Source organism: Colobus angolensis, unplaced genomic scaffold, assembly GCF_000951035.1.
Source record: "Colobus angolensis palliatus isolate OR3802 unplaced genomic scaffold, Cang.pa_1.0 Scaffold82, whole genome shotgun sequence".
In the NCBI taxonomy this organism is placed as follows: domain Eukaryota; kingdom Metazoa; phylum Chordata; class Mammalia; order Primates; family Cercopithecidae; genus Colobus; species Colobus angolensis.
In genome coordinates this window covers 8,281,173-8,308,171 of record NW_012122043.1, presented here as the reverse complement: position 1 = coordinate 8,308,171, position 26,999 = coordinate 8,281,173, and the positions used below count along the sequence as shown (strand labels likewise).

The 26,999-nt window shown below is 46.3% G+C and overlaps 1 protein-coding gene across 1 annotated transcript; it reads right to left on the bottom strand.

The window, feature by feature from the left end:
• Positions 1 to 53: 53 nt before the first annotated feature.
• HJURP (Holliday junction recognition protein) lies at positions 54 to 17,335 on the bottom strand. Its single transcript, XM_011929630.1, has 9 exons — positions 17,141 to 17,335; positions 16,603 to 16,669; positions 15,360 to 15,415; positions 12,578 to 12,674; positions 10,400 to 10,464; positions 8,723 to 8,815; positions 7,210 to 7,288; positions 3,641 to 5,211; positions 54 to 313 (listed from the first exon to the last, which is right to left on the bottom strand). Exons 1-9 carry the CDS (start codon positions 17,234 to 17,236, stop codon positions 251 to 253), a joined length of 2,187 nt encoding a protein of 728 aa, XP_011785020.1. The 5' UTR covers positions 17,237 to 17,335; the 3' UTR covers positions 54 to 250.
• Between the last annotated feature and the right edge of the window lie 9,664 nt (positions 17,336 to 26,999).

The window sequence follows — 26,999 nt, the reverse complement described above, 5'->3', positions numbered from 1 at the left end:
AAAAACGCACACATTAGAAAAATAGGCCTATCAAAGAGAACCCTAAGAATTCTAACTGAGCAACTTTATTCACATAATTTCTACACTGAGAACTCGAGGGTCATCTCTGATGGAGCCAATTTCACTAATATTTGCTTTAAGCGCAGAGAAGTCAACCAAGTCCTCACAGTCTCAAGAATTAAAAACAAAAACACAAACAGAGAGCAAGTGGGAAGAGAAAGAACACTCAAAATTACCTAGCTGCACACTTCTAGTTTGGATTTTTCTGGCACAAAATCACTTCTCTTCCATCCTGTAAGACGTGTTCTTTCCTCTAGGGAAAAAAAAAAAGACAAAGAAAATGATGTTAGCAAAATTCTAGAATTCCCAACGCCAGCCACTAAAAGGTTCACTGTTTTCCACTTATTCCACTGCATGTATAAAAATACTTACAGAAAATGGCATTACGTTAAATAAGTAAGTTATGTTAAAGAAACAACAAAAATATTGGCTGGGCGCAGTGGCTCAAGCCTGTAATCCCAGCACTTTGGGAGGCCAAGACAGGCGGATCACGAGGTCAGGAGATCGAGACCATCCTGGCTAACACGGTGAAACCCCATCTCTACTAAAAAAATACAAAAATCTAGCTGGGCGAGGTGGCGGGTGCCTGTAGTCCCAGCTACTCAAGAGGCTGAGGCAGGAGAATGGCGGGAACTTGGGAGGCGGAGCTTGCAGTGAGCTGAGATCCGGCCACTGCACTCCACTCCAGCCTGGGCGATAGAGCGAGACTCTGTCTCAAAAAAAAAAAAAAAAAAAAAAAAAAAAAAAAAAAAAGGAAACAACAAAAATATAATGGCGACCCCCCCCACCCTGCCCCCCACACTCCCCCAGGGAGCACAAGCTGGTGGGGAAGTCCACATCCCACACCGTGGCCCAGCTAGCGCCGCTGCACCAGTGAATTTAGGAGTTCTAAGATTTCAGCTACTTTTCCGTATCTATGAAAAGGAGACAGCCTGTCTATTGGATAGAATCGATCTAATCAAGGGGTTCTGGTGGGGATTAAAGAAGATAAGGCGTAAAAATGGTTCAGCATGGCCTGGCACACAGAGAGCACTCAGATGTCAGGCATGAAAACTCCACATGTAGTTGTAGCTCGTGAAGATTTGGTCTCTTTCCTCAAGAAATTTATCATTTAAGCAGGAAAAGCAGAAAAACATAGGAAACCGGTTAAACATGTTTATATTGTGGTTTAAAACGAAACCTGGGGTGCTCATGATTTGACTTGCTGTCAAATTCCAGGGCAGCTGGGAGCGCCCTGCTGGGCCACCAAGGGCCAACGCCCCAGGATGGTCTACTCCCCAGCCCCACAGTAATGCAGCCTCACGCCATTCTCTGCAAGGCTGAGGTCCCTCCTGTGTGGCTGGGCCAGAAGAAAGCCCTTTAGGCTGAGCAGGTGAAAAAACAAGATAGGAGCCTCTGCACGGAGCACTGGGGCAGGACATCACACATGGAAAGGGGTCTGCAGGCGACTAGCACGGTGCCAGCAGATCACAGAACAAGGTGGGAAAAGGCACGAGACAGAATCCCAGGGGCAGGATGATGGTAAAAGGAAGAGCTGGGGCACTACCTGAGAAAAAACTGTTAGGTTTAGATAAGCAGGGCGAGCAGAGCAGAGGAGCTCTGATGTGCGGGAGGCAGGAGAAACCTCGGATCACTCTCTGGGCCAGAGAGTTGTTTTTGGTGAAATGCTCCCCTTTCAGCTGAGAAAGAGACTCTTGAGAGGTCATCTGTTAAAAAGAACGCATAAGCTTCGCTTTCAAAGCAGCCTCCATGAAGTGTCTGCCATGAAGATGCGGCTGAGATTCTCGAAGGCTTCACTAACCATGGCTGAAAGCCACCCAGCCAGTGGTTTGTTCTGAAAAAGCCATGTGGGCACAGGAATGGGGCATCAGGCACACAGTTGGAGACCAAGACCCGAGGGAAAGACTCTGCTGTTAGCCATGCACTGCCAGGGGAGGAGCTCCGAGGGCCCTGCCCACACAGTGCCCCAACCCTAGCCGGGCCCTGCAGAGAAAAACCCTTCCCATCACCTGAACACATATGTATGTCCATCCTCAACTGGGAAGACAGATGACAACAGAGGGCTTGTTTCATCTGCTTCTGGTTAGTTCACACAGTATGACTTTATACATGAAAATAACTTTGAAAACCAAAACACCCAACAAAACCTGGGAGCTTCTAGAACTGAGCCAAGGAGCCTCAGCTGCTAACCTACGAGACTGGCCCGTGTCCAGACAGCTCCTCACTGCAGCACCTACCATGTGCTGGGAGGGTGGGGGGCACCTGCACGGAGCAGGCAGCTGAGCGGTGGGTGGAGTCTGGGGAGGACATCTGGGGATGCAATAGCAAAGAACCAGGGAGTAGCGGGAGAATGCCAGTGAAAGTTCCCTGGAAGGGAAGGGCTGTCCCATGGCAGACCCTGGAGCGGGTGGCCCTGCAGCAGTCCAAGGGCATTGGGAAGACAGAGTCACAGTGAGAAAGGCGTCAGGCAGCTCAAGTCACAGGAGGCCGCTGGTGGTCCGAGAGTGTGGTCTCTGCCATGCACAGGCCGGACTGCAGGCTTTGAAGGCAGGCGCCACAGAAGGAACAAGGCATGCCAGACCTTGGTTCTGAGCTGGACGGACGGCGGGAGCCAGCGGCTGAGAAGGGCTCACAGACCAGGAGGGCCCAGGTAGGAGAAACAGAAAATGGGACATTTATGGCAGGCAGTGTCCACCCAAATGACCTCAGAGAAGAGGCACATCGCCAGGGTAGGGCACAAGGGAAGAGGATACTGGAGAGACAGCCTCACCTGCTGGAACCACAAACACACAAAACCCAAAGGAACTGGCCAAATCAAACCCACAGTCAAGTCCCGTCCACCTGTGGGTGAGCTGTGGCACTGAGCTTAAAAAGTCGCATCCTCTAGATCCTGGCTGTGGACACACAGAGAAGCTGTGCTGGGGAATCCAGGCCTTAATGCCAACAAAGGGACCCACTCACACTGACCTACCCCACCCCACTGTTGCTCGAGGAAAGGGCACATGCAGACTCAAACTCTAGCTGACATGATTCGCACAAATGAAGCTGCAGAAAGTGTAGAAGTTTTAACACCGAGCTCTGAGACGATCTGCAGGGCACCCCTCACACCTGTGAGAATACTATGCTCATGGCTCTCCCAGGCCACTCTTGCTCTGTCCCTACCAGGAATCCAGAAATAGACAGGAAGTCATTTGCTTTAGATCACTCTTGCCTTACAACGCTATTTTCTGAGTGTCAGATGAAGAGGTTAGAAATCAACGTTCCACAAAGATGAACAAAGTGTAGCAAGTGAGGATTTGTAGAAAACAACCTCTGCATGCATTCTAATGGAAGGCGTGTGAAACTTCTGCAAGAGCATCTTCTGCTCAACCTCGATGCATCTTACACAGGAACACGTTCTTGATATAGACGATTTTACAGAAAGGAAAAGCATTTGGGAGAATGCTCGGAAAATGATCACGAATGTAAGAATTCGGTTGAGATTCACTAAAAGTGGCACAAAGGTTCCTACCATCAAAAGCCTCTGTCCAAAGAGTAGTCACTCACATAAAACACCCACGTTCAACCAACAGAAACGCACCTTCCTCTCTTCTGAGTTGGGCTGTGAAGAGCTGCCCTGGTCTCCCGGTCTTACAGTGTTGCCTACCCCATCTGAGGCACCCTGGGAACTGGCCTGGCATCCGGAGCCCTGGGGGTCTGATAGCCTGGGTCTTTTTGCAGGGAAATGATGGTCCCTCTTGCTGGCACGAGCAACACATGTAGATGAATGAGCCTCAATTGCAGTTGAGCCCAGTAGACTTTTTCTGCACCCCAGGAGTGATGATGGTAACTTCTGGAAACCCTGGAAGTGAGGGCCTGGATTTAATTTTCCTGTTGTTTGACATCGAACGTCCATACTTGCTTTACCTGTAGACACTCCAATACATGAAGGCGCCTTCATCTGCCCAGGAGATCTGAGGCAATACTTTTGATGAAGCTTGTCAAATTCTTCTTTAATTTCATCATAACGATTCCTTCTGTGGCCTAGCACTTCTTTATCTGGGACTGAAAGAGTTTTGATGGGTGACACTGACTTTCTAAATATTCCAGAACTGTTTCCTTGAATGTGAAGATCAGAGGTCTGCTGCGGGCGAGCTGGGCTGTGTGTGGGGTTGGCCTTTGGAAGTGAAGAAGAATTGCTCTTGGGCAGGCACCTACCCGCTTCCAGAGATCTTTTGGCCAGGTTTTCAAAAGCCTCACTTAAACTTGCTTTTGCTTTGCTGGAAGGTAAACTCAGCATGCAGGTTTCTAAGCCTTGAAGACCACCAGGACTCGCAGGATCCCCTTTGTACACGTTCATGGCCCAGGAGTCTGGGAGGCCCATCTGGCGATGGTTCCTGGGACTCAGGCAATATTCCCGATAAAGCTGATCAAATCGCATTTCAATCTCCCTCTGACGGTTCTCTCCATGGCCCTGTCGTATTCTTGGTCTGGAAACTACTTTTACAGGAGAAATTAACCATTTTAATGTCCTAAATCTATTTTCCTGATCAAGATTATACGTTGCACTGGAGTTGAAATAAATCGAGGAAGAATACTTCGAGGGTGTCACTTTCAGCTCCTTCCAACTTGGATCTAACTTATGGATTTGGGGTTTATTGACTTCAAGAAAAGTTTTTTCCAATTTTAAACCTGTCTTATGGCAAGGAACATCTAATACTTTCTTGCAATCTCTTAATGCTCCTGTGTCTTTCACAGGCTCACAGCAGGGTACAAAGTTCTCCTTGGAGCTCCTCTGAGAACGTCTGGCTCCTTTGCAATACGTTTTGTTCATCCTGCTCTGACATCTGTGCCTCCTCCTGGAGTTCCAGTTTTGCACGATGAACGTTTTGGTGGAGATGATGCTTGATGGCTTTGTGCTCAACAGGCGGCTCATGGAGTGCAGCATCCCTGGGTACAGGTCACTGATGGTCACGTTGCAAATGTCATCGTCTTCAAAGTGCTGGCTGCTTAAGAAGCTGCTGCTACTGGTCTCTTGTAGGGAAAGGCTGTCATTTCTAGGTCCTAAGGCCATGTCTGTGGAGGAAGGATGTGAAGGATCCCATTCTCTGGGAGATGAAGCTGGTTTTGCTGGGTCACCAGGACTGTTTCCGGAGACATGACTGCAGTATCCTGGGAGAAAAGATACACATAAAGTAAAGGTGTGCTACCATTCTAAACCATCCATGTGCACAGATGACAGAACTGAAGATTGGATCAGGACTATGTTTTTTTAAGCAATAGCAAAAACAAAAACACCACAAATGTGTAGGAGTAGACTCTTCTCAGAGATATTTTTTGCTATCAGAATTTGATTTCTACTCTCCATCGTACATGTCCCAAAGGTGTCTTCCTTTCCCTCTAGGCTGTTTAGCAGATGGATGCCTTTGCAGAAGCTAATTAGAAACTGAAAAATGACAACACCGTTTACCTACAGGGATGGGAAGGGGCGTAAGACCTCTAAACAAATGTCTTTGTATAGCTTTGACTTTTGCATCATGTTAAATGTTTCCTGTATTTAACCAACAATGATGGGGAAAAACCATAAAATTGAACACAAACAGAAAAAGAAAATGTGTATGTTAAATTGATAACTGAAAGAGAAAAAAGAGTCCAAATACGCTGAATGTCTGCCTCTTAAAGAGATATTGTCTAAGGATAAAAAGAGCTGCTTGGAAATGGTGAAGCTTACTTAGTACATGGTTGTGAAGAGTGGTAGCAGGTGCCGCAATGCTAGAGTTATTTTGTGCTGCACGATTGACCAGATGAGCGCGTGTTAAATCACTGTGGCTGGTGAGAACAGAGAGAGGAAAATACGGTGTCGGGGCAGGGGTGAAGAAGTGCTCAAAAAAGCATGGGGTTGCACCACACGACACAAAAGCCAGACTGAAAGGGGCTCCCCGACAGCTAAATCTGGGACTACTTGAGCATCAAATTGAATACTGGCAATGGATTATAACATGAGAATCAAAGAACAAGACGACTTGATGAATTCATTCCTACTGATCCTAAAAAGTAAAAATAAATCAAAGCATGAGAGGGCACTACAGGAAGCAAAAAAAAAGAACCAGAGGGGAGATAGCTCTTTTCAACAGAAGAATGCCAACTGACGTGTGCCAAGGAACAGCAGAGACAGAAAAAACCTGGGCGGGGACCTCCACCCAGGCAATCCGCATTGCTGGCTTCTAAGTCACTGGGTGAGAAGTTTTTAGAGAAAAGGTTCCTAGGAGATCTCAAAGAACCACACAGATGACTCCAAGGAAAAAGGGCCTGTCGCAATGAGAAATATTGAATTAAGGTCTTACCTGAACTCAATGACCAGCCTCAAAAGTCACCAAGAATGGGACAGACTGACCAAATGTTCTGAGAGGACAAGCCATCCCTGTAGTGATTTTGCCCAATATGTTTAACATGAACCTAACCATGAGGAAGCAATCAGGTCCAAATTCAGGGACATTCTGCAAAACTACTGGCCTGGGCTATTCAAGAAAGGCAATAATATGAAAGGTGGCCACGAGGGAGAAAAGGTCAAGGAGCTACTCTTGATGGAGGGAGACTAAACGCAACAGTGGTACCAGCCTGAACGGGTCTGGAAATGGTCAGGCAAACCAGAAAGGCTGCAAAGGCCATCATCGGCACAATGGGTAAAATTGTACTGCATCAATGTTCAATTTCTGGCATGTGTTAAGGGTACCGTAGTCATAAAGGAGAATGACCCGATGTCTGGAGGTATGTGTGAGGCATTTAAGGATAAATGCATACACAAATGCAAATAAATACACACTGTGTGTGCACACGTGTGGGGGGTGATAAAGCAAATATGACAACATGTTAATTGTGAAACAGGTGAAGCGTGTTCACTGTACTAGTCCTGTGCTTCTGGAGATGCAAAACTTTTCAAACTAGTACATTGGAATAAAGAGCAGACGCGCAGAGGAGAAAACAGCTCATTTCAAAACATCTTATCTTCCAGTGAAATGCAGTGTATCTCTAACAATTTATGTTGATGAAACACACCAGGAAATGACGGCGTGGCCAGTGTGAGCAGCTCTGAGGGGCCACACAGCTCCAAGGAAAGTGAAGAAGACACGCAGACACGCGTGGTTCATACGGTTTCTGTGTCGCACTCACCAGGGGCAGGCGTGGCCGGCGAGGCCAGTGAAGGCAGCGGAGTCACACGTGCGTCCTTTCCGGCTCTGTTACCTGCATACTGAAATCAGAGCCAGTGGTTACAAGAAAAAAGTTGCCAGGTGTCAACTGGGTGCAAGGAGCTGGGTTCTCCCCTGACAATGGGGACCGTGCATCTTAGCACAGCCGCGCCGACGAGCGTGTGAATGTGGTGACGGTGGCCAGCTAGGCTTCGGGCAGTGGGAAGAAAAAATGTCCTACTAAGATCTGGACACTTGATGTGGTCTCCAGGACAGCTTCCAGCCACAGTCATCACTCATCTGCTAGTAACTTCTTACCCCAGGGGCGCTGGTAGCTTTCTTGGTCTACCATTATACTCGGACCGCAAGAACACCTAAGGGCCAGGTGGATGGTGGACAAAGAAGACCCGATTGATCCATTCGTTCCTAACCCTAATCTGTTCCCTGGATCAACACAGCAACTATGAGGATACCACTTGCTGCCTTGGGTTCAAGGAAAAAGCATTTCAGGTACATCTACTAAGTCGATGGTTCCAAATACAGGCTTTCTACTGGTCAGCAACACAGTAAGAAAACACATACACCCCTGTGAGATTGCTGCCTTTTCTTGGAGATGAATTTTTATTCTGCAATGTGTACTTCCTAGGTATTTGGTGTTGCAATGTCCCTTATTCTATGGCAGACGGCACTGACCTTAAGAGAGGGGTTGGCAGGTGAGTGTGCCCACCTCTCAAGCCATCACATCCTCCCCCCAACATGACCTCTCAGCAGGCGGGACAGGTGCCAAGGGTCAGCCACCTCACCTTGCAGCTGATCCTAGCCTGATCACACCAGGGAATGTGGGGACTACTGGTTCCCTACTATGTAGCTTCAAATCCTGGTCCAGAGGTTGGGGCTGCTCTTAAGAGTCTCGTGTGTGGCCCCACTAGTTGTTTTTTTTTTTTTTTTTTTTTGAGACAGAGTCTTGCTCTATCACCCTGGCTGAAGCACAGTGGCACAATCTCAGCTCACCGCAACCTCCACCTCCTGGGTTCAAGCGATTCTCCTGCCCCAGCCTCCCGAGTAGCTGGGATTACAAGCGCCTGCCACCACACCCAGCTAATTTTTCTATTTTTCGTAGAGATGAGGTTTTACCATGTTGGTGAAACCTCCTGACCTCAAGTGACCCACCTGCCTTGGCCTCCCAGAGTGCTGGGATTACAGACGTGAGCCATTGTGCCCAGCTGCCCCACTAGATTTTTCTGTGAGCTGTCCCAGACCAGTGGGCAGAGCGCCTCTGCCAGGGTTCCCACCTTCCTGATGGCGCTGCCCTGGGGAACCTAGAGTGTTTATTCAAGAAGAGCAAGTATGTCAGCATGTGAATAAACAATTTGGAAATCATTACTTCAAATGCTCTTTACAGGTTCTGCAGAAAGCAAACAAAAAGTGTAATAACATCACACCTCAATGTGTTTCTGATCTAATTATGTAAAAACAAATACTGGGAAACAGATTACCTCAAAATACTCTGCACTTTGTAGGAGTATATCCACTTGGGTCAAGTATTTCCTTCTTAACTCATTTTTCCAAGGGCTTTGAGGCACTGCAGGCTGATCAAAACAGAGAAGTCAGAATTTTTAAGAGCTTCTGAGTGCACCTGACCTTTTGTATTCTGGAACAAACTGGCAAAGTTCACTAATGTACAAATCTTTACATGATGCTACTCAAAGTCACTTTTGCCTCCATGATGTTATTCAAAGTCACTTTTTTACCTCTTGCTGTGTTAATAACCCAAAAGAATGTAAAACGACAAAACAAGAATAAAATAAAAACCATGTCTAGAGAAGTTTATGACAGCATTTTTAGACCAGAAAAAAAAAAATCATCTGAATATTCATAGGTGAGTTCAGGACTCAACTACTGGTAATAACCTCAAACTGGTAAGTTTATAAAAAATTCAGTGTTCCTGGCTGGGTGTGGTGGGTCACGCCTGCAATCCCAGCACTTTAGGAGGCTGAGGCAGGTGGATCACTTGAGGCCAGGAGTTCGAGACCAGACTGGCCAACATGAAACTCCGTCTCTACAAAAATTAGCTGGGCATGGTGGCAGGTGCCTGTAGTCCCAGCTATTTGGGAGGCTGAGGCAGGAGAATCGCTTGAACCCAGGAGGTAGAGGTTGCAGTGAGCTGAGATCGCTCCACTGTACTCCAGCGTGGGTGACAGAGTGACACTCCGTCTCAAAAAAACCAAAACCAAAAACAGAAATTCAGTGCTCCAGCTCAGGAGGCTCTCCTACCCCTCCCCTGCCAGACACTGGAAATAGAGGGCATCACCCTCCATCCTCTGCTGCATGGGGCTGGCACTTTGGTTCTTGACTCTTGGCACCACCTCCTTCCCCTTTGCTGCCAATCCCTACACAGTCTCTCAACGAGCACCCACTTTCTTCCCCAGGACCACTGCCTCCTTCTTTTTAGTCACTGAAAGTTACACATGGGTGCGTGGGAAACCCTCTGCACAAAAGCAGCAATTTTAGAGGAAAACCGTGCACCAGCTATTCTAGCAGGCGACAGGGTGTGACACGGGGGCCAGGAAAGACGCTGGAGTCGGTTAAGCTCTGTGTAAATTCTCATCTATCCCAACCAAGGAGGGTAAGAGGCACATCCTGTAAGAAAACGGGTGGTTTCTGTGACCTCGGGGCACTCTGGGAAACAGACATGTAAATGATACTTACTGTTTAGGTTACTTAGGCAGTAAGTAAGGATACTTACTGCCCAATGAGGCGACCTTGTGACACAGGCATTTGAGGGCAGACCTGGAAATACTTTCTAGAACACCTCTCTTTTGACCCTGCCCCCGTGGGGGAGACTGACCAAGAGCCCAACTTCCCTGTCGTGTGCTCATCCGAGCAAATGGCACCCTGTCAGCCACACTGACAGCTTTATCTGCAGAGTGAAAATCATGAGTCAGGCTTGCACTGGGGGTAGAACTGGCTGCCAAGTACTAGACTGAGAGGAGGACCTTACCGCTGAAGGGAATCTGGACATGAGGAAACCTGAGACTTGGAAGTAACAAAAGCCAGCCTCAGGAGAGGACTTCCAGAAGGCTGCCTGCTGCAGGCCACAAGGGCTTTGCTGGATCCACCCCTGAGCCTCCAAGCGCCCCCTCTGTCCATTCATTACTAAAAGCAGTACTTACCGCTAAGGCCCAAGCAACTGACTCTTCCTGGTCTGATGTGGCATTGATATCTCCGCTTTTTGAATCTAAAAGTCAAACAAGTAAATCTCAATCAGGATTTTCAGGAAAGAGTGCATTTTCCTCTCAAGGATGGTTTTGGCATCACTTTGAGTAATTTCTACAGTAAAAATCCCCATTATTTCAAGGGTGCACCTACTGGAGCCATCTACGGCTGCCCATGGTTCTTAGTAACCCAGAGAACCCCTTAGAATGGGAATCTGCCTGGGGCCATGGAGTGAGGAAAGGCAGATTCTGCACCACCTCCAGCTTTCCATGGCCTCTGAGCCTGGAAGTTGAGACACTCAAGCCCAGCACCGCTCAACAGAACTTCCAGTGACCATGGAAAATTGTGTGTGCTGTCCTAGGCCAGCCACTAGCCACATGGGGCTACTCCAGCTGGGATGTGGCCAGTAAGGCGGAGGAAATGGATTTTAAATTTTATTTAACTTTCAACTAATTTAAATATCATTCAGAGAGGGCTGGTGGGTGCCATACCAGGCAATACAGCTGTCAAGTAACTATTTCCTGTGATTTCAAGCAGTCAGGGAAATTCGTGGATCTAAGGATTTATAGTTAAAATCTGGATTAATAGCAGTAAACACATAGCACCACAGGTAAATATCCTCATGAAGCGCTTTCCAATTCTACTCTGAAAGACCACCAGCTTCCTTTTAGTGACTCGACACCCATCACTAACTGTAGGTGCAAGCAAGATGCAAGGGAAGGGGTTGGGCAGAGTGGACAGAGGCTGCAGAAGGCCAGTGTCCAGGTGTTTAAAGGCTAGTGACAAAACTATTTCAGCAAAGGAACCCAGGTCTAAAGAGCTTAGATAAGACTGGGGGTCTGTTTTTCCGGGGGCAGTGAGGAGGCCATGTGGTCAGGCAGGCCTTCAGGCCCCATTCTGGGTTCTGGCCTTTTACCCCAAAAGCAATGTGAAGCTCTCATGTGTTACATCAGAGAAGCGGCCTGACCACATTCACAGGTGCGTCAGTGGGGCAGAGGGAGCCCAGGTGGAGATGGGGGCTGGTGCTTAGGGGGGGACATGAGAGCTAACGGGGCACAAGGCACAGGACAGGGATGCCTTGGCCATGAGGAATGAGGCAGAGGCTGAGATGAAGAGGACCCTGGGTTTCTGGCTCACACTAGAGGGAAGACAGTAGGGCCTGTAGTGAGGCGCAGAGCAGAAGATGGGGAGCCAGTCTGTCAGGCTGAGTCTCAGCTGTGCCAAGTCTGGACGTGAAGTATTGAAGCAGAGGGGCTGCTAGGCAGTATAACGCCTCCAGCTGAGGTCTGGCTGGAGGTTATAGTCAGGAGGAGCATGGGGCCGAGGAGCAGGGGGCCACAGAGGCCCAGGCCAGAACTTCCAGAAGGCTTAAATGCTTTGGAGAGGGCAAAACCCAAATAATAAAACCCAAAGAATGCCAACAGGATTTAGCAACAGGGTTGCGAGAAACCTCACCCAGAGACGGGCTTTAGAGACGGAGCCAGGATGGAATCGGGAGAGGAGGAACGCATGGGGTTGGCGGGGTAGGGAATCCATGACAGCAACTGGAGCAGGTTATTTGACTCTGGTTGTAAACAGAACTGGGTAAAGGGAGGTGGCGAGGAAGGGGCCCAGGACAGGGGAGAGCCACGAAGGGTCTGATGTGTCTAAGGTGAGGCTGGGTGCATCTAAATACCAATGGATGGACCCAGGGGACAGAGGCTGAAGACACAAGGAAGGGGTGAGGGATGGATTCCTGAGAAAAGAGGACAGGATGGGGTTGGCCAGTGAGACTGGCCTGGGGAAAAGGAAGGAGCCTCCTAGGAGGATGAGGTGGGAAGTTTCCCGAGTTCACAACACCACCTTGTAGGGGCAAATCTTAACTTATTAAATCTGCATATTAACTTTTCACATGGAGGGGCACGTGTATTTACTCAAGGAACACCTGAGTGCCATTCATATGTCAGGCACTGGATGTAACTGTGGGGAAGGCCGTCAGAGGAATCAACAGTGTACACGAACATATTTTAGTTTTTAAGATGTACCTTAGAAAAAATAAAAACTTTATTACTGAGGAATCTAGGCTTTTAGCTGTTGTAACAGGTGCATCAGGCCTGGTCCCCCGACCTCTGTTCTCTGACGAAGGCGACACTCACCGGCTCCCAGGACTGTGCGGTGCGAGGAAAACTCAGGACCCCTGGCTGCAGGTTGCACAGAGCCATCTGTCCTGTCCGCGGGCCTCACGGGGGAGTCCTCCAAGTGCAGAAGCCAATAAAGACACGGTTGTTTGAGTGACAGCACATTTCAAAGTCACTGTAAAGTAATAAGCCTGCAATCCTTCCATTAACACAGGAGACAGCAAGAGCCTACCACGAGGCTTCTCTTCTCCCTGCATGTCCACTTTATAAGAAGTCTCAAGAGTGCAGGAGGGAGCTGAGGCTCCCTTCAGTTGCACCGGGAGCTGCTACTTAAAAAGCCACTTGGAAGGTAGGGAAGGAGCAGGGAAAGTCAGGGGCCCAGGCACAAGCAGATAAGCCCACCCCTCCTAACACTGGCCCAGGGATGACAGGGTCTGGGGCAAACCAAAAAACAAATAGGAACGAACAAAATTGTCCTGAGGTCATCAGTGAGAACATAGAAATAGTCGAGTGGCCCCCGGGGGACTTCCTGTGATCTTTAATGAACGTGTTGGGAGTATTTAAGGTGGGGAGGAGCCAGTTTCAGCCCAAGCCTCACGCACAGAGGCAGCTGCTGTCTTGACCAGGAGCTCACACCTGGTGGGCAGGGCTGGTCGGGCGGCCACACTCCTGGTCTGGCCTGCTTCAGCTCTCCAGAGCCTGCTCTACAGCACGTCCCGCGAATAATCCCAGCGAATGGCATCGGTGGGTTCTCAGTGAAATTCAAGCATTCAAGATACCAGATTGACTAAAATAATATTTTAGGAACCACCCAGCCCTATAAGAACAGGGTGGGAGAAGGTGGTGAGGCCTATACGATTAGGGATGGTCCTCAGGTGTCAACTCTGAGGGTTCAGAGGACTTGGGGCTACCCAGGAGCACTACAGGGTAACTGAAGCCCACTTCTAGAATGTCAGAACCTTTGCTTCCAGTGAAACCATCATGTAAGGTGGAGTTTACAGAGTTGTTTTGTGGCTGTGTCTGAGGCAGAATCTGGTTTGAGACTCACAGAGAAGCAGACGATCTACAACAACTCCAAACTACTTGGTAGCTCTGGTAGCTACAAAGAGAGCCCAGGCATTGTGTTATAACCAACCCAGCACAGGTCAACGCCCGGCCTGCTAGGGCCCACAGCCTCCCTCAGCACCCAGGGCAGCAGGAGCACCAAGTCGTCTGGGAAAAGGTGAAAGCAGATCTGGGCACTGTCACCAACAGCAATTACAGTGAAGTCAGAGATGTCCCAGCTGAAATCTCAGGCTACCCCCAGTTTCCTAATCCCAAGAAAGGGTCTGAAGATTCTGGAGACCCAGGTAGGGGTCCTCCTACATTTTAAACAAAAACCTTAAATAAATCAAATGAAAACTTGTTGCCACCAGGACCATATAAGCACTGGTCTGATGAGTGCTCATCTCTATTATGTATAATTCAGAGAGCATATAGACTTTAAACCAATAATCCCACTTCTCAGCATTTACTGAAAAGGGAGAATATCAGTATTGGGAAGAGACAAGGACCAGGATTTTCTCTGAAAACCATATCTAACAGAGGCTTTATAAATAAAGTTTTATTGGAACACTGCCATGTACACTCATTTACCTATTATTTTCGGCTGCTTTCCCCCTGCAACACAGAGCTGAGTAGTTACAGCAGAGACCATACAGCCAGCAAAGCCTAAAATATGTACCATCTGACCCTTTGTGGAAAAAGTGTGCTGACCCTTATTTATTAATAAAGGAAGCCACAAATAGCTAATTGCTTATCAACAGGAGAGCAGTTAAAAAAACATAATTTTTTAAATAATTATATAATTTTATAATTATACAATAGTTGATGAAGAGTTTGCCATATGTATTAACTGGAAAAGTGAAGGAGAAAAAAATGCATTTATGAAGATGTGTATTATAGGGAATCACATTGTACTAAAATAGCATTAGGGACCATCTTTACAGAGAGAAATCAGCTCATATATGTAGTTGTATGTACTTTTAACATTTTCATGACTAGAATAATTAATCAAGAAGATTTGATTTCAAATTTGCTGTTAATATTATGTCACCTTGACCTTGATGTTTTCATTCTTGGGTACAGGTTCCTTGACCTGTGACCACAGGGAGGAACCACGTGGCATCTGAGAGGCAGTGACTAATTGAATAGCAGACAACCTTGCAAAAGCCACTGTGGCAACAGGGCTCCTGGATGTCCCTGTAGAAAGGCCAACAGCACCTTCCACTAAAATAACGGGTCTCAGAGCTGCAACACCCTCGGAACAACTAGGCAGGGAAACCCGGGTCTTCGGAAGGTAGACAAATGCAGAGGGAAAGATGTGTGATCCTCCAGGCCGCGCCTCCCCTCATCTCTCTTCCTCCCCTTTCAAAACAGGAAGAGAGACATTCTTCTTCCCTAGAAGGAACTGGATTTGGTCTTTTCTGTGAGCCCCTCGCTAGGCTGGCACGTGGCCTTGGGGAGGGTTACCCAGCTGGCCCAGCCTCTGCATGTGTGTTATCAGAGCCCCTCAGCCTGTGACACAGGAAACACAGGGTGACAAAAAAGGCCAAACATTACACAGTGCCTCCTTGCACTTGACAAGCTACAGAAGAAACGCTTCTAAATCCTTAAAAACAGAAAAAGAGTATAATCAAGGTGAGAAGTGCCCCGTGGTGGCCTCTGCATAAGCTCAGAGGTTGGGCACACCCACACCTTTATTCACATCAATGCTCCTCCACAGCAAGGTTATTTGGCAATAAAATTTGACACTAAATACCTGGATCTCTCCTTCGTTTCTTTCCTTTATTAGTCTTCCACCCCAAATTCTCAATCCTGAAGAAAAGAAACAAAAATGACCAGTGACATAATCCTGAACGTTGAACTTCTGCTCAATCTGTGTTCACCGGAAGCCAAAGTGACAGGCAAAAAAAAGGTACAAAATTAAAACCAAGCCAGGCTTCTGATACCCTGCTGTTGTTCCTCTTTGTAAAGTTTCAGGTTTTTAAGGCAAATTTGTCATTGATGGAAATCTCTCTTACCTACTAGGCAATGGCTCATCAAATTACATCATCAGCCCAAAGAGTTACATGAAAACAAGGAACATATGTGACAGCGCCTGTCCTTAAAATACATAAAGAGAGGACAATCTATATACTATTTAGAGGAGTAAGCACTTTTCACAGGCAATCTCTACATGCCATATACGGAATGAATGCTTTCTAAGGGCAATCTACATGTTATACAGACACCTGCCACTGGAATATTTTAGTTTCTGCCTATGTAAACTTTTCACCCAAGATGCGCCTGGATTGGCTATAAAGGCAGAAAGGTAGGATTTCTTTTAATTCAAGGAGCAGATCTTGTGAACCTTACGTGCCCGTCTGTTTAATGCAACACAGAACGTGCTGTGCGGTTTGTTTTCATTAAGTGATACTTAGTTATAAAGCTATATGGGAGGAATTGACCCCAGCCAGTGTAAACTGTCACCAGCTACTTACCAAAAATAATCCACAAGATTTCAGTCCGTTTACATTAACTGTTAAACGGAATGCCTTCTTCTCCCTATTCAAGTACTTGGAGCCTCAAGGAAGACAGTTACTACTCCAAGTCAAACAGGGCAAACAATAGTCCAAGTGAGTATTCGCAGTGGAGGGTGGGTACTGTTCCCAGAGTTTCACAGGGATTGTCACGCCCAGGAAACATTATTGTCATCATCCTTCCCATTTCACAGATGAAGACACTGAGACCAGTCCAGCTAAGCAACTGCCCCAAGCTGCCATGGTGTGGAGGTGGCCAGCGGGGATGCCAACCCGGCAAGCCCGAGGCGTGCGAGCCAGGAGGCACGTCTCTTCAGGAATTGTTTTAATAAGTAATCCAAGTAATTTACAGGTTTAAGGACACCAATGTTTTGGTTCCTATTAGGTGAACAATGTTTACTTCCTAAGACAGCAGTGACAGCATTTCAACTACTCCATTCGCACTCTTCACCCGAATACTTAGAAGGGGAGGATGACACTTACCCTGTGGGGTCTCGTAGGTCAGCGTGGCCATTTGCACCACCGGGGTGTCCTCGAAGGGCTGGTTGTACTGCGGAGGAGGAAGGGGTTTCCTGTCAGGTCCCAGGGGCCTCAGCCCCGGGCGGAGGCGGCGCCAGCCCGCGAGAGGCCGTTAGTCTGGCCTGGGGCGCCCCAAACGCGGTCTCTGCAGCGGAGTCCCCAACCCCGCCTCTCTCGTCCCACTCAGGAGCCCCCGAGCCCCCCAGCCCCACCAAACCCTCCTCTCTGCACCCGAGCCCCAGTCCCGCTTCCCCACTCCCCGCTCCGGAGGCCCCAATCTTTCCTCCCCGTCCCCGCTCTGAAGCCTTCGGCGCCGCCTCCTTCTTCCCTCTCCGGAGCCCTCAGCTCCGCCTCCACCTTCTCTCCGCACCCAAGCCCCAGTCCCGCTTCCCCACCTCCCGCTCCGAGCCCTCAGAGCCCCTTCCCTTCCCGTCCTACGTCCCCTCCCAGCCTCACTCCGACCCGCAGGCCTCCCCTCCTGGCGGACCGGCGGGGGCCGCACCTTCTCTATCAGTAGCTGCATGCGCCTCTGGAAGCGCCGACGACTGGCCCTGAGTTTCTGCAGCAGCAGGTCGTCTTCCACGTCCTCACTCTCCATGGTGCGCAGCGGCCGCAGAATCGGACCAAGCCGCAGACTTAACCACTACCCCAGCGCCGACCCGGACCGCAATGCCGGGCGCGCCGCACACTCAAATAGGCGACTCCGCCCTTCCTGCCTTCCTCTCGGTTTTCTATTGGCCAGCGCGGAGAAGCCGGGCGCTGATTGGGTCTTTCAAACAAATTTGCATCCCTCCTCCCGGCCAATCCACGCCCGCGTTTCCAGCCACGCCCCAAGGAGCGTGTCCGGCGGAAGGGAGGGAGGGTCTCCGGTAGCCCGGTCGGTGGAAGTTGCTCCAACGGCTCTGTGCTTATTAATCAGCGCTGCTGTGCGAGATCCGGTGGGATGTGTGTTATCTCCGGGGCTGTGCACCGGAGATAAGTATGGCCTGGAGATTTCTGCGTGACTTGCTCTAGGTGTCGCCGCCGGGCGGGGGCCGCCTTCCTCACTCGCCCGCCTGGGATCCCAGCGCCATTTCGAGGGCAGGGGCCTAAGAAAGACAACCCCAAATTACCAACCCAAAAGGAGGCAGGATAGCGAATATTCATCTAGAAAGAAAAAATAAGTCTCAACGAATGACACATTTAAAGATGCTGACAAATGCCATATACATCACAAAATCCAGGAAAATACTTGTGTTAACCCACCTTTTTCCCCATGTATTTCTGATTGCATATTCTGCTTCTTCATTGATATTAATCTTGTAATGTTTTCTCCAGAGAGAAGAGCAAGATAAATCAGTCTTTAGTATGGCTGATGGAATTTGTGATTGACATCTTAGGAATGTCAATCCTAAGGAAACACAGGGTGTCTTAACCACATTTGTGTGCTTGTGCTGATGTGATTACCATAGTATGTGATTGAAAATAAAAGCATTACTGAGCACCAGGAGGTCCCTTAGAGGGGGCTCTTCACCTCCTTTCAGCCTGCACGGCAATTCTATCATGATGTCCTGCAGAAATTTAGGTGGGGGTGGAGGGAGCGTGAGAACTTTGGGGCTCATGTAGTGTGTGTGACCACAAAATGTGTTGCTTTGTGCCGGACACAGAGATGTGCTAGCCTGATTCCCCTTAAGATGCCACAGCTGCTGGGAGGGCAGTTGGCAGGGGCCTTCAGTTGTCAGCCTATTCTGGGACGATTCAGTCGCAGAGAACTCCCTCACCCCAGATCCTGCTGCCCCAGGGTGGCCCAGCGCCAGTGACTGATCCAGGTGGGAACAGGAAGGCTGTACCATTTCAGTCTGATGGAAGAAAACCCTGGGCCACTTTATTTTCCGAGCTCTCAATTCCACGGAATTGGATGGGGTAACCTACCAATCCCGTTTCTTTCCCCTCCTTCCTCCCTATGTAAACATCCTCTCAGTCTTCTCCAGTTGCAGGATCTACACATTTAATTTGTACCTTTTCCAATTTTCACAAACAGGCTGAGGTGTCTTCCTCCTCTTTCCTTAGGAGTGTTCAGAAACTTAACATGTTCTTCCTCTGACTCTGTGCTTCCACACATAATTTATATTTCAAACACCTAACTGGGCCCATTTAGAGACTTGGGACCTTGAATATTTTTCTTCTTGGGTTTTGGACAATTGACTCTTCCATTATTACCAGATAGAGCTGTCCAGGTTCTTGGCGTGTTGAACAAAGAATTGAACAAAACACACAAAGTAACAAAGGAATGAAGCAACGAAAAACAAAGCAACAGGAGAACGGAGTAAGGAAAGCACAGATTCATTGAAGAGAACTCACAGAGTGAGAGCGGGCTGGAGCACCTGGCTCAAGAGCCTCTTCAATTAGGGCTTTTATAAAGCCAAAATAACTTGGCAACACCTGGGGTACCCTTTAGAGGCCTCCAATTGGTTACACCCTATGAAGGATTGGTCTGCGACCAATCAGAGCCTAAAGTGGAAACTTGGCCTGCAGTCATTCAGGGGCTGAAGTGGAAACTTCTTTCTTGTTATCACAGGAGTGAAGATGTGGCCTGTGTCCTGCCCAATCGTGCTTAAAACTGGCTGCACCTGCTCTTCTCTTGCTTATGTGAACTGGCTGCATCTGCTATTCCTTTGCTTATGCCTCAATCCTTGGCTACCCCAGTTCCCTATTCTCTGGCCTCACCATGACTCTCTAACAAGCACAATAGTACCAGTTTTCAAAACTGGCGTCTCCCAGGGCTTATTCTCTATTCCTGGGAAACCATTCCAAGGTTTCCCTTCCTGGCTTCACTGACAATCCAAGCATCTGCCTCTGTCCTAGGAGTTTGGGGGCAGCTTCAGTGGAAAGGTTTCTCAATCTCAAGTTCAAGTCTTTAATTGAAGTCCAAAACATACTTGCTTTAGCCAAACTCCTTCTGAGTCAGCCAGAGTCTATGCATTAACCCTTATTGTTCTGGCCTGCTGGTCTTCCAATCGTCTCTGACTGCCTTTCCCCATCCCATGGTCCAAAGTGGTGCTACAGCTGAGGAAAGAAGAACCCTGCACCATGCTTCTCATGTGATGCTGTAGCAGGACAAGCCGCAGACAAAAACCCTCAGACACCGAGTTAAAGAAGGAAGGGCTTTCTTCAGCCAGGAGCTTCGTTAAGACTCACGTCTCTAACAACCAAGCTCTCCGAGTGAGCAATTCCTGTCCCTTCTAAGGGCTCACAACTCTAAGGGGGTCCGTGTGAGGGGATTGTGATCAATAGATCATAGGGTACGTGATCTGGGGGCTGCATGCGCTGGTAATTAGAACGGAACAGGACAGGGATTTTCACAGTGCTTTTCTATACAATGTCTGTAATCTATAGATAACATAACCAATTAGGTCAGGGGTTGATCTTTAACTACCAGGCCCAGGGTGTGGCGCCGGGCTGTCTGCTTGTGGATTTCATTTCTGCCTTTTAGTTTTTCCTTCTTCTTTCTTTGGAGGCAGAAATTGGGCATAAGACAATATGAGGGGTGGTCTCCTCCCTTAATGCCATTCTCTATAATACCTCACCCCACCACCCTTGGCTGCCTAACCGTATTACTCCAGACCTGCTAAGCAAACTCCTTCCCCACCACTTTCCACTCTCACGTAACAGGGAAGGATCACAAGTCAGCTCCTTCCCCCAGCAGCAGTTTTCTGGGCGCAGCATCTTGGAATCACGGGTTTCCAGAGATGAGGGTGGGTTGCTCTGGCTGCACCTGCACAGTGCCCTCTACTGGCCAGGCTGGGATTTCCAACCCTCCAAGTGCTGTTTAAATGCCTAGGAAGCAGTGTTCATTAAAGTTGTATTACGGCTGCTCTTATAAAATGTGCCTGAATTTTGCTTCAAATAAAAGAGATGGAGACTTATTCTGCATGGAGTTGTCATGTAAATATGTTTCTGTTGGAAAGGTGTGGAAATGTTACCACCAGTCTGTGGTTGGAGAAGCGCAGCTTTTGCCTGGTCCCAGCATTGACACAGAAACTGCTATGTAAAGGTGAGAATGTCAGTCTGGGATACATTATCACAAACATCAGACCCCACCCAGTAGGCTGCTAAGAAAAAAGGGTTTGCTGTTTTCTGTTGCCCTAGAGCTGATGCAAACACAGAGGCTGTGAAATAGGCAACAAGCGAACTTTCCAGGAGGTGTCAGTCAAAGCTCACAAAATGTGTTCATTGTTTGATTTAACGAGTCTCACATCTAACTGAAGTAATTAAGGATGTTGGCAAGAAGTTAGTTGGAGGATCTTTTGTGAAGCAGTTTATAAAGTCCAATACTAGAAGGATGGCAAAATAAATGGTGATACTTGTGTTTTATTGGCAGCAATTTTGAAGAAGTGTAATTACTGATATCAAAATTCTGTATGATCTTTTTAATACAAAAAGGTTATAAACCAGTATTATACATCTGCATTTAAAAAGTATGTATTATATAATTTAAAGTATGATTATACATGTTTTAAAAGTGTGAGTATATATGTCTCAGAATGTTTCCAGGGCCATCTCTGGATGATGGTGTGATGAATTATTTTTAATATTAGTTTTCCTTAGCTGCATTTTCTAGAATGAGCATTTGTTGTGCAATTATGAGTTTGCATTACTGATGTAATTAGAAAAAACAGAGGGCCGATTGTCTTAGTTCATTTTGTGCTGCTATAATAAAACCTGAGAGTAATGAACCTGTAATTTATAATGAACAGAAATTTATTTCTCACAGTTCTGAAGACTGGCGAGTCCCAGACTGAGTGATTGGCCTCTGGTGACGGTCTTCTTGCTGTGCCATCTCATGGTGTAAGGCAGAAGAACAAGAGAGGCCAAGAGAGAGCAAAAAGGAGCCAAACTCTTTTTTTTTTTTTGAGACAGAGTCTCGCTCTGTGACCCAGGCTGGAGTGCAGTGGCATGATCTCAGCTCACTGCAACCTCTGTTTCCTGGGTTCAAGCGATTCTCCTGCCTCAGCCTCCTGAGTAGCTGGGACTACAGGTGCATACCACCACACCTGGCTAATTTTTTGTATTTTCAGTAGAGATGGTTTTGGCCAGGCTGGTCTCAAACTCCTGACCTCAAGTAATCCACCCACCTTGGCCTCCCAAAGTGCTGGGATTACAGCCACTGTGCCCAGCCATCAAACTCATTATTTTATGAGAAACCCACTCCTGTGATCACTTCCACAATAATGGCGTTAATCCATTCCCTCTGCCCTATGGCCTAATCACCTCTCATTAGGCCTCACCTCCCAACTCTGTTGCAAGGGAGATTAAATTTCCAATACATGTTTCTAGGGGACACATTTAAACCACAGCACCCCTCATGTGCTTTTACCTTGGCTCTGCAAAATCAGGGGCCATTTATCCAAATGAGACAATGGCTCAGAACATTCTAAAGCTGCTATTGTACAGCAGGAACAACACAGAGCTGGTAGCAATATATTCAGCTTTGTCTTTTCAATTCAGATATTAAGGGTGGTCTTATCATTCTGTGGCAAATCTAAAGTTTCTACTGAGGTCGTTTCAAGGACTCTCACTTAGAAGCATTCTAGGTCATTCTCAGGCCAACAGGCATACTCACTGGGCCTCTTTGCCAAACTCCAGTTATCCTTCATATCTGCTGCCAGGTAATCCAGCCTCAACACTGAGTTCTTGCTAGTTTCATTGAACTCTCATTGCTGAATTTGTTACCCTAGGATTTATAACCAAAGGAATTAGATCTAGGTGTTTCTATAAGCTCATTAGACCTTATGATTTGGGGATAAAAGATTTAGTAAATATCTTTGCTTATTCTCCTGCTGCTTGCTCTGTGTGTGTGTGTGTGTGTGTGTGTGTAGGCAGTCTTATTTCAACTGTCTTTGTTTTGTCCTGGATTATCTTGTGTTTATTGATTGTATAAGGAAGTGTTCCACAAAAGACAGATGCATATATAAGTTGATTTTCTGCTTCAATCTAATCCAGTCTTGAAGACAAATGATTAGAGGTTCCTCAGACCTGTGACAATTATGTGAAAAGGCTATTAGTCGAACTTAGCCTTGGGCACCCTACAAAACCTTCATAATGACATTTACACTTCTGTCAACTTGTGAAAGAAGACCTCTTTGCTCAGTTTATATTTTAGATCAAACAATTGTTGGGTCATTGGCAATCTCGCTGATTTCTTCTCGGCCTAACTTCTGCTTGGCCTAACTTCTGATACCACTCATGAGCGCACACTGTAGCCCAGTTGACTGCAGTGACACATCTTCTTTACGTGGATTTGTCTGTATCAAATTTTCAAACTCCTGCAGAAATTCTTCTTTGTATATAAAGTCTTATGATGATCCTTATTCTTGCATTCTTTTGGGTAAAAGGCAAAAGATGGCAAAAAACAATGACCATTTTAGAGAAAATTTGCTGTGTCAAAAATCAATTCATATTTTAGGAGGCAGTCTAGAAAAATTGGGAGGCAAAGACACCAATCTTTCAATAATCAGTTTTTTTATTTGGTGTGGTAGAGCTGAAAACACAAGTCGTCAAAGGACACTAACCTTCTGGTGAGACCCACCCTGTTTGGATCTAAGCAACTTTTCACTTGTACCTACCTCTTCTAGTCTTTTTATTCCTTCCTCCAGTCTTCCAAATGAGCTACTATTGCCTTGGGATTTCTTAGGAAAGGAATATTCATGTAAATGTGCAAGATCAGAAGGCAAATATATAGACGTTGAATTTAAAACCTAGTGTAGAGCTGAGTCAAAGACAGTCTGTACAGGCTGCTATAACAGGATACTATAGACTAACCAGCTTATAAACAATAGAAATTTATTTCTTACAGTTCTGGAGGCTGGGAAGTCCAAGATCAAGGTGCTAGCAAGGTAGGATTCATTCTGAAGCCTCTTGTCTTGGCTTGCAGGTGGCCATGTGCTCACATGACCTCTTTTTTGTGCATGTGGGGAGAGAGTGTGTGAGAGACAGCAAGTTCTCTGGTATCTCTTCTTATAAGGACACTAACCATATTGGATCAGAGCCCCATCCTTATGACCTTACTTTACATTAATTATATACTTAAAGGCCCTATTTCCAAATAGAGTCACTTGTGGGTTAGGGCTTCAACATATAAATTTTGGAGGGACACAATTCAGTCCATAGCAATGCTATAAATATTTTTTTATACTTCAGGAAGATGGACAGATATCTGCAATAGGATCTTTGTTATGTACTATTTTCATGAATGACTAGATGTATATAGACTAGTTCATTTTAGCCCCTCATGAATGGGGAAAGTAGTTAAAATAAGAGGTTAGGAAAAGGAAGATTTGAATAATTCATCTGGAAATTAAAATACAATTAATTCTTAGAGACAAAAAGAAGGAAGCTCATTAAAGTTATTTTAGAAATCTGTCTCTTAAAGAGTAAATTGGACAAAGATTAACATTTTCATAAAATAAACACTAGATTTAAAAATTGGATTCCAGGAACCTTTTGAATATTATTCTAGGGTAGGATCAACAGCTGAAAATGGACTCTGATTTGAATTAGGAGCCTTAAATGAAAAAATATATATAGAAGATTGTTAATTTAGAAAGTAACAGAACATTTTCTAATAAGTAACTGAGCCCTAGGAAAAAAAAGAAGCTAGAAATAAAAATAAATACACAGCTTTATAAATGAAACAACTGGTCCCCCAAATAAAAACAAGAATCTAAGAGCCTCTGTATTCTCTAAGAATCATGAAGGAGTAAGTAAGGACACCTGTAGATTTCAAGGAGAAAGGCATTGGAAGAGCCAGTGCCCTCTACTGAGGGTGCTACTCTTGGGGAGCTATTAGCACCCCCAGGTTCCCTGTCCTTTCTCTAATCTTCTAAGGAGAACTGTTTACAGATGGACAATGATATAGTTCTTCTTTTGATATGCATGGCCCTGTACCTACAATAAATCCTGCTTCCATAGAACATCATCCCCTTCAGAATCAAATTTTAAAGTTGTCTAAAAAGAATAAGGAAGGCGCATTGACGGAAAGCAAGAAGAGAAAAATAAGAAATTTGGTCTTAAACTAAAAATGCCTTATTGTGCCAGACTGTCAGAGACAAACTTGAGGTATGCAGTAAATTGTAGAAGCCTTGAGGGCAAATAAACTTTGTCTATCTCGACTTACAAAAACCATCCAGGTAGTGGACATTTGTAACAATACTAAGCCCCTTCCTAAATTCCAACATGGTGTCTTCATCAGATGAATACTTTTATTTTTCTTTAGGAAACAATTTCTACATATTAGCCAGAGTTCTCTAGAGAAACAGAACCAATATGAGATAGATAGACAGATAGATAGATAGATAGATAGATAGATAGATAGATAGATAGACATTTATTTTGAGGGATGGGCTCACGTGTTTATGGAAGCTGAGGAGTCCCATCATCTTCCGTCTGCAAGCTGGAGGTCCAGGAAAGGTGGTGGTGTGGTTCCAGTCCAAGAACCAGGACCTCTGATGTCCAAAGGCAGAAGATGGATGTCCCGGCCGGGCGCCTGTAATCCCAGCACTTTGGGAGGCCGAGACGGGCGGATCACGAGGTCAGGAGATCGAGACCATCCTGGCTAACACAGTGAAACCCCGTCTCTACTAAAAATACAAAAAACTAGCCGGGCGAGGTGGCGGGCGCCTGTAGTCCCAGCTACTCAGGAGGCTGAGGCAGGAGAATGGCGTGAACCCGGCAGGCGGAGCTTGCAGTGAGCTGAGATCCGGCCACAGTACTCCAGCCCGGGCGACAGAGCGAGACTCCGCCTCAAAAAAAAAAAAAAAAAAAAAGATGGATGTCCCAGCTTAAGGAGAAAGCAAACTCACCCTTCCTCTACCCCTTTGTCCTATTCAGGGGTTCTCAACAGATGAGACCATGCTCCCCCAAATTGGTGAGGGTGATTTTCTTTCCTTGCCCTGCCTATTCAAATGCTAATCTTTTCTGCTGACGGTAGGTGGAGTTTTGTAGAGTGTGGCGTTCAGGATTTGTGAAGTTTCAGTGGTGTCAGGGGCTGGTGCAGTCTGTGTAAGTGTGGGTACTCATATGAGACTGCTGAGTCCTCGCAGAGGTCCATGGAACCCTTTTTCTTCTCAGTCTCCTCTTTTAGTTCTCATTCAGCCAAAGTTACAAGAAAGAATCATAAAAAATTATCCACATCTTTACCACTATAAATGATTCTTTCTGAAGAAGAGATTTCATTTGCAAAGATCGTATTTTCAGTCCGAACACTGATCAGCAGAATTTCATTCTGATTTCATCTTTGAATATTTCATTGAATCATCTGTCAGGGCAGTAGCTGCACAAAATCATTTAAGACTCTGAACAACAGATCTCAAACAACTGTGAAATGGAAAAAAAAAAAAAAAACATATAGGCTGGGTGTGGTGGCTCACGCCTGTAATTTCAACACTTTGGGAGGCCGAGGTGGGTGTATCATTTGAGGTCAGGAGTTCAAGACCAGCCTGGCCAAAATGGTGAAACCCGGTCTCCACTAGAAATACAAAAAAAATTAGCTGGGTATGGTGGCACACGCCTGTAATCCCAGCCATTGGGGGAGGCTGAGGCAGGAGAATTACTTGAACCTGGGAGATGGAGGTTGCAGTGAGCTGAGATCACGCTACTGCACTCCAGCCTGGGCAACAGTGTGAGACTACATCTCAAAACAAACAAACAAACAAACTTAGGAATATTATTTTAAGAAGGGATTGGGAGATTTCCTAAGAAAATAATTCTCATCAACTCCGTGAGCAGCTCACCTTGCCTTTCTTTTAGCTTTGACATAGATTGGTCCAAGTCACACAGAATTACTCTAGATACAGGAAGTATTATACTGGAAGTATTATAGAATTACTCTAGCTAGCAGGAAGTATTATTAGCGATGGCCTAGACTCTCTCTTAATTGGCCCAAATAAAATTTAAGCTTATTCTATTATGCATAGCTACTATTTGGGCTGATGAATTTAAACTGGTTTTATGTAGCTTGATCAAATTCATATTAGTAGCATTAATTATAGAAATGGCTATTATTTGGGTCTTTCTAAGAGTTGGGAAGGCAACTCATCCTTAAGTTCACTTCAAATTGTCCTTCAAATTGGCTGCATAAGCAACAGCTTAGGAGAGCTGTATTATAAAATTCAGCTCTCTAGTAAAGCCTAGAATTGGTCAAGAAAAGTAATTATCACCTAGACTTCCTGGTATCATCTCTTTATTCATTTTTAAGATGACATGAAAAAACCATTAAATTGGGATTTTGTATTAGACTATCCAAAGATTGGTTGTGGGCATGGATACTTTTTGAATGAACGGAACACAAGTACGAGCTTCTCCTTCATTGGATAAGAGTAACA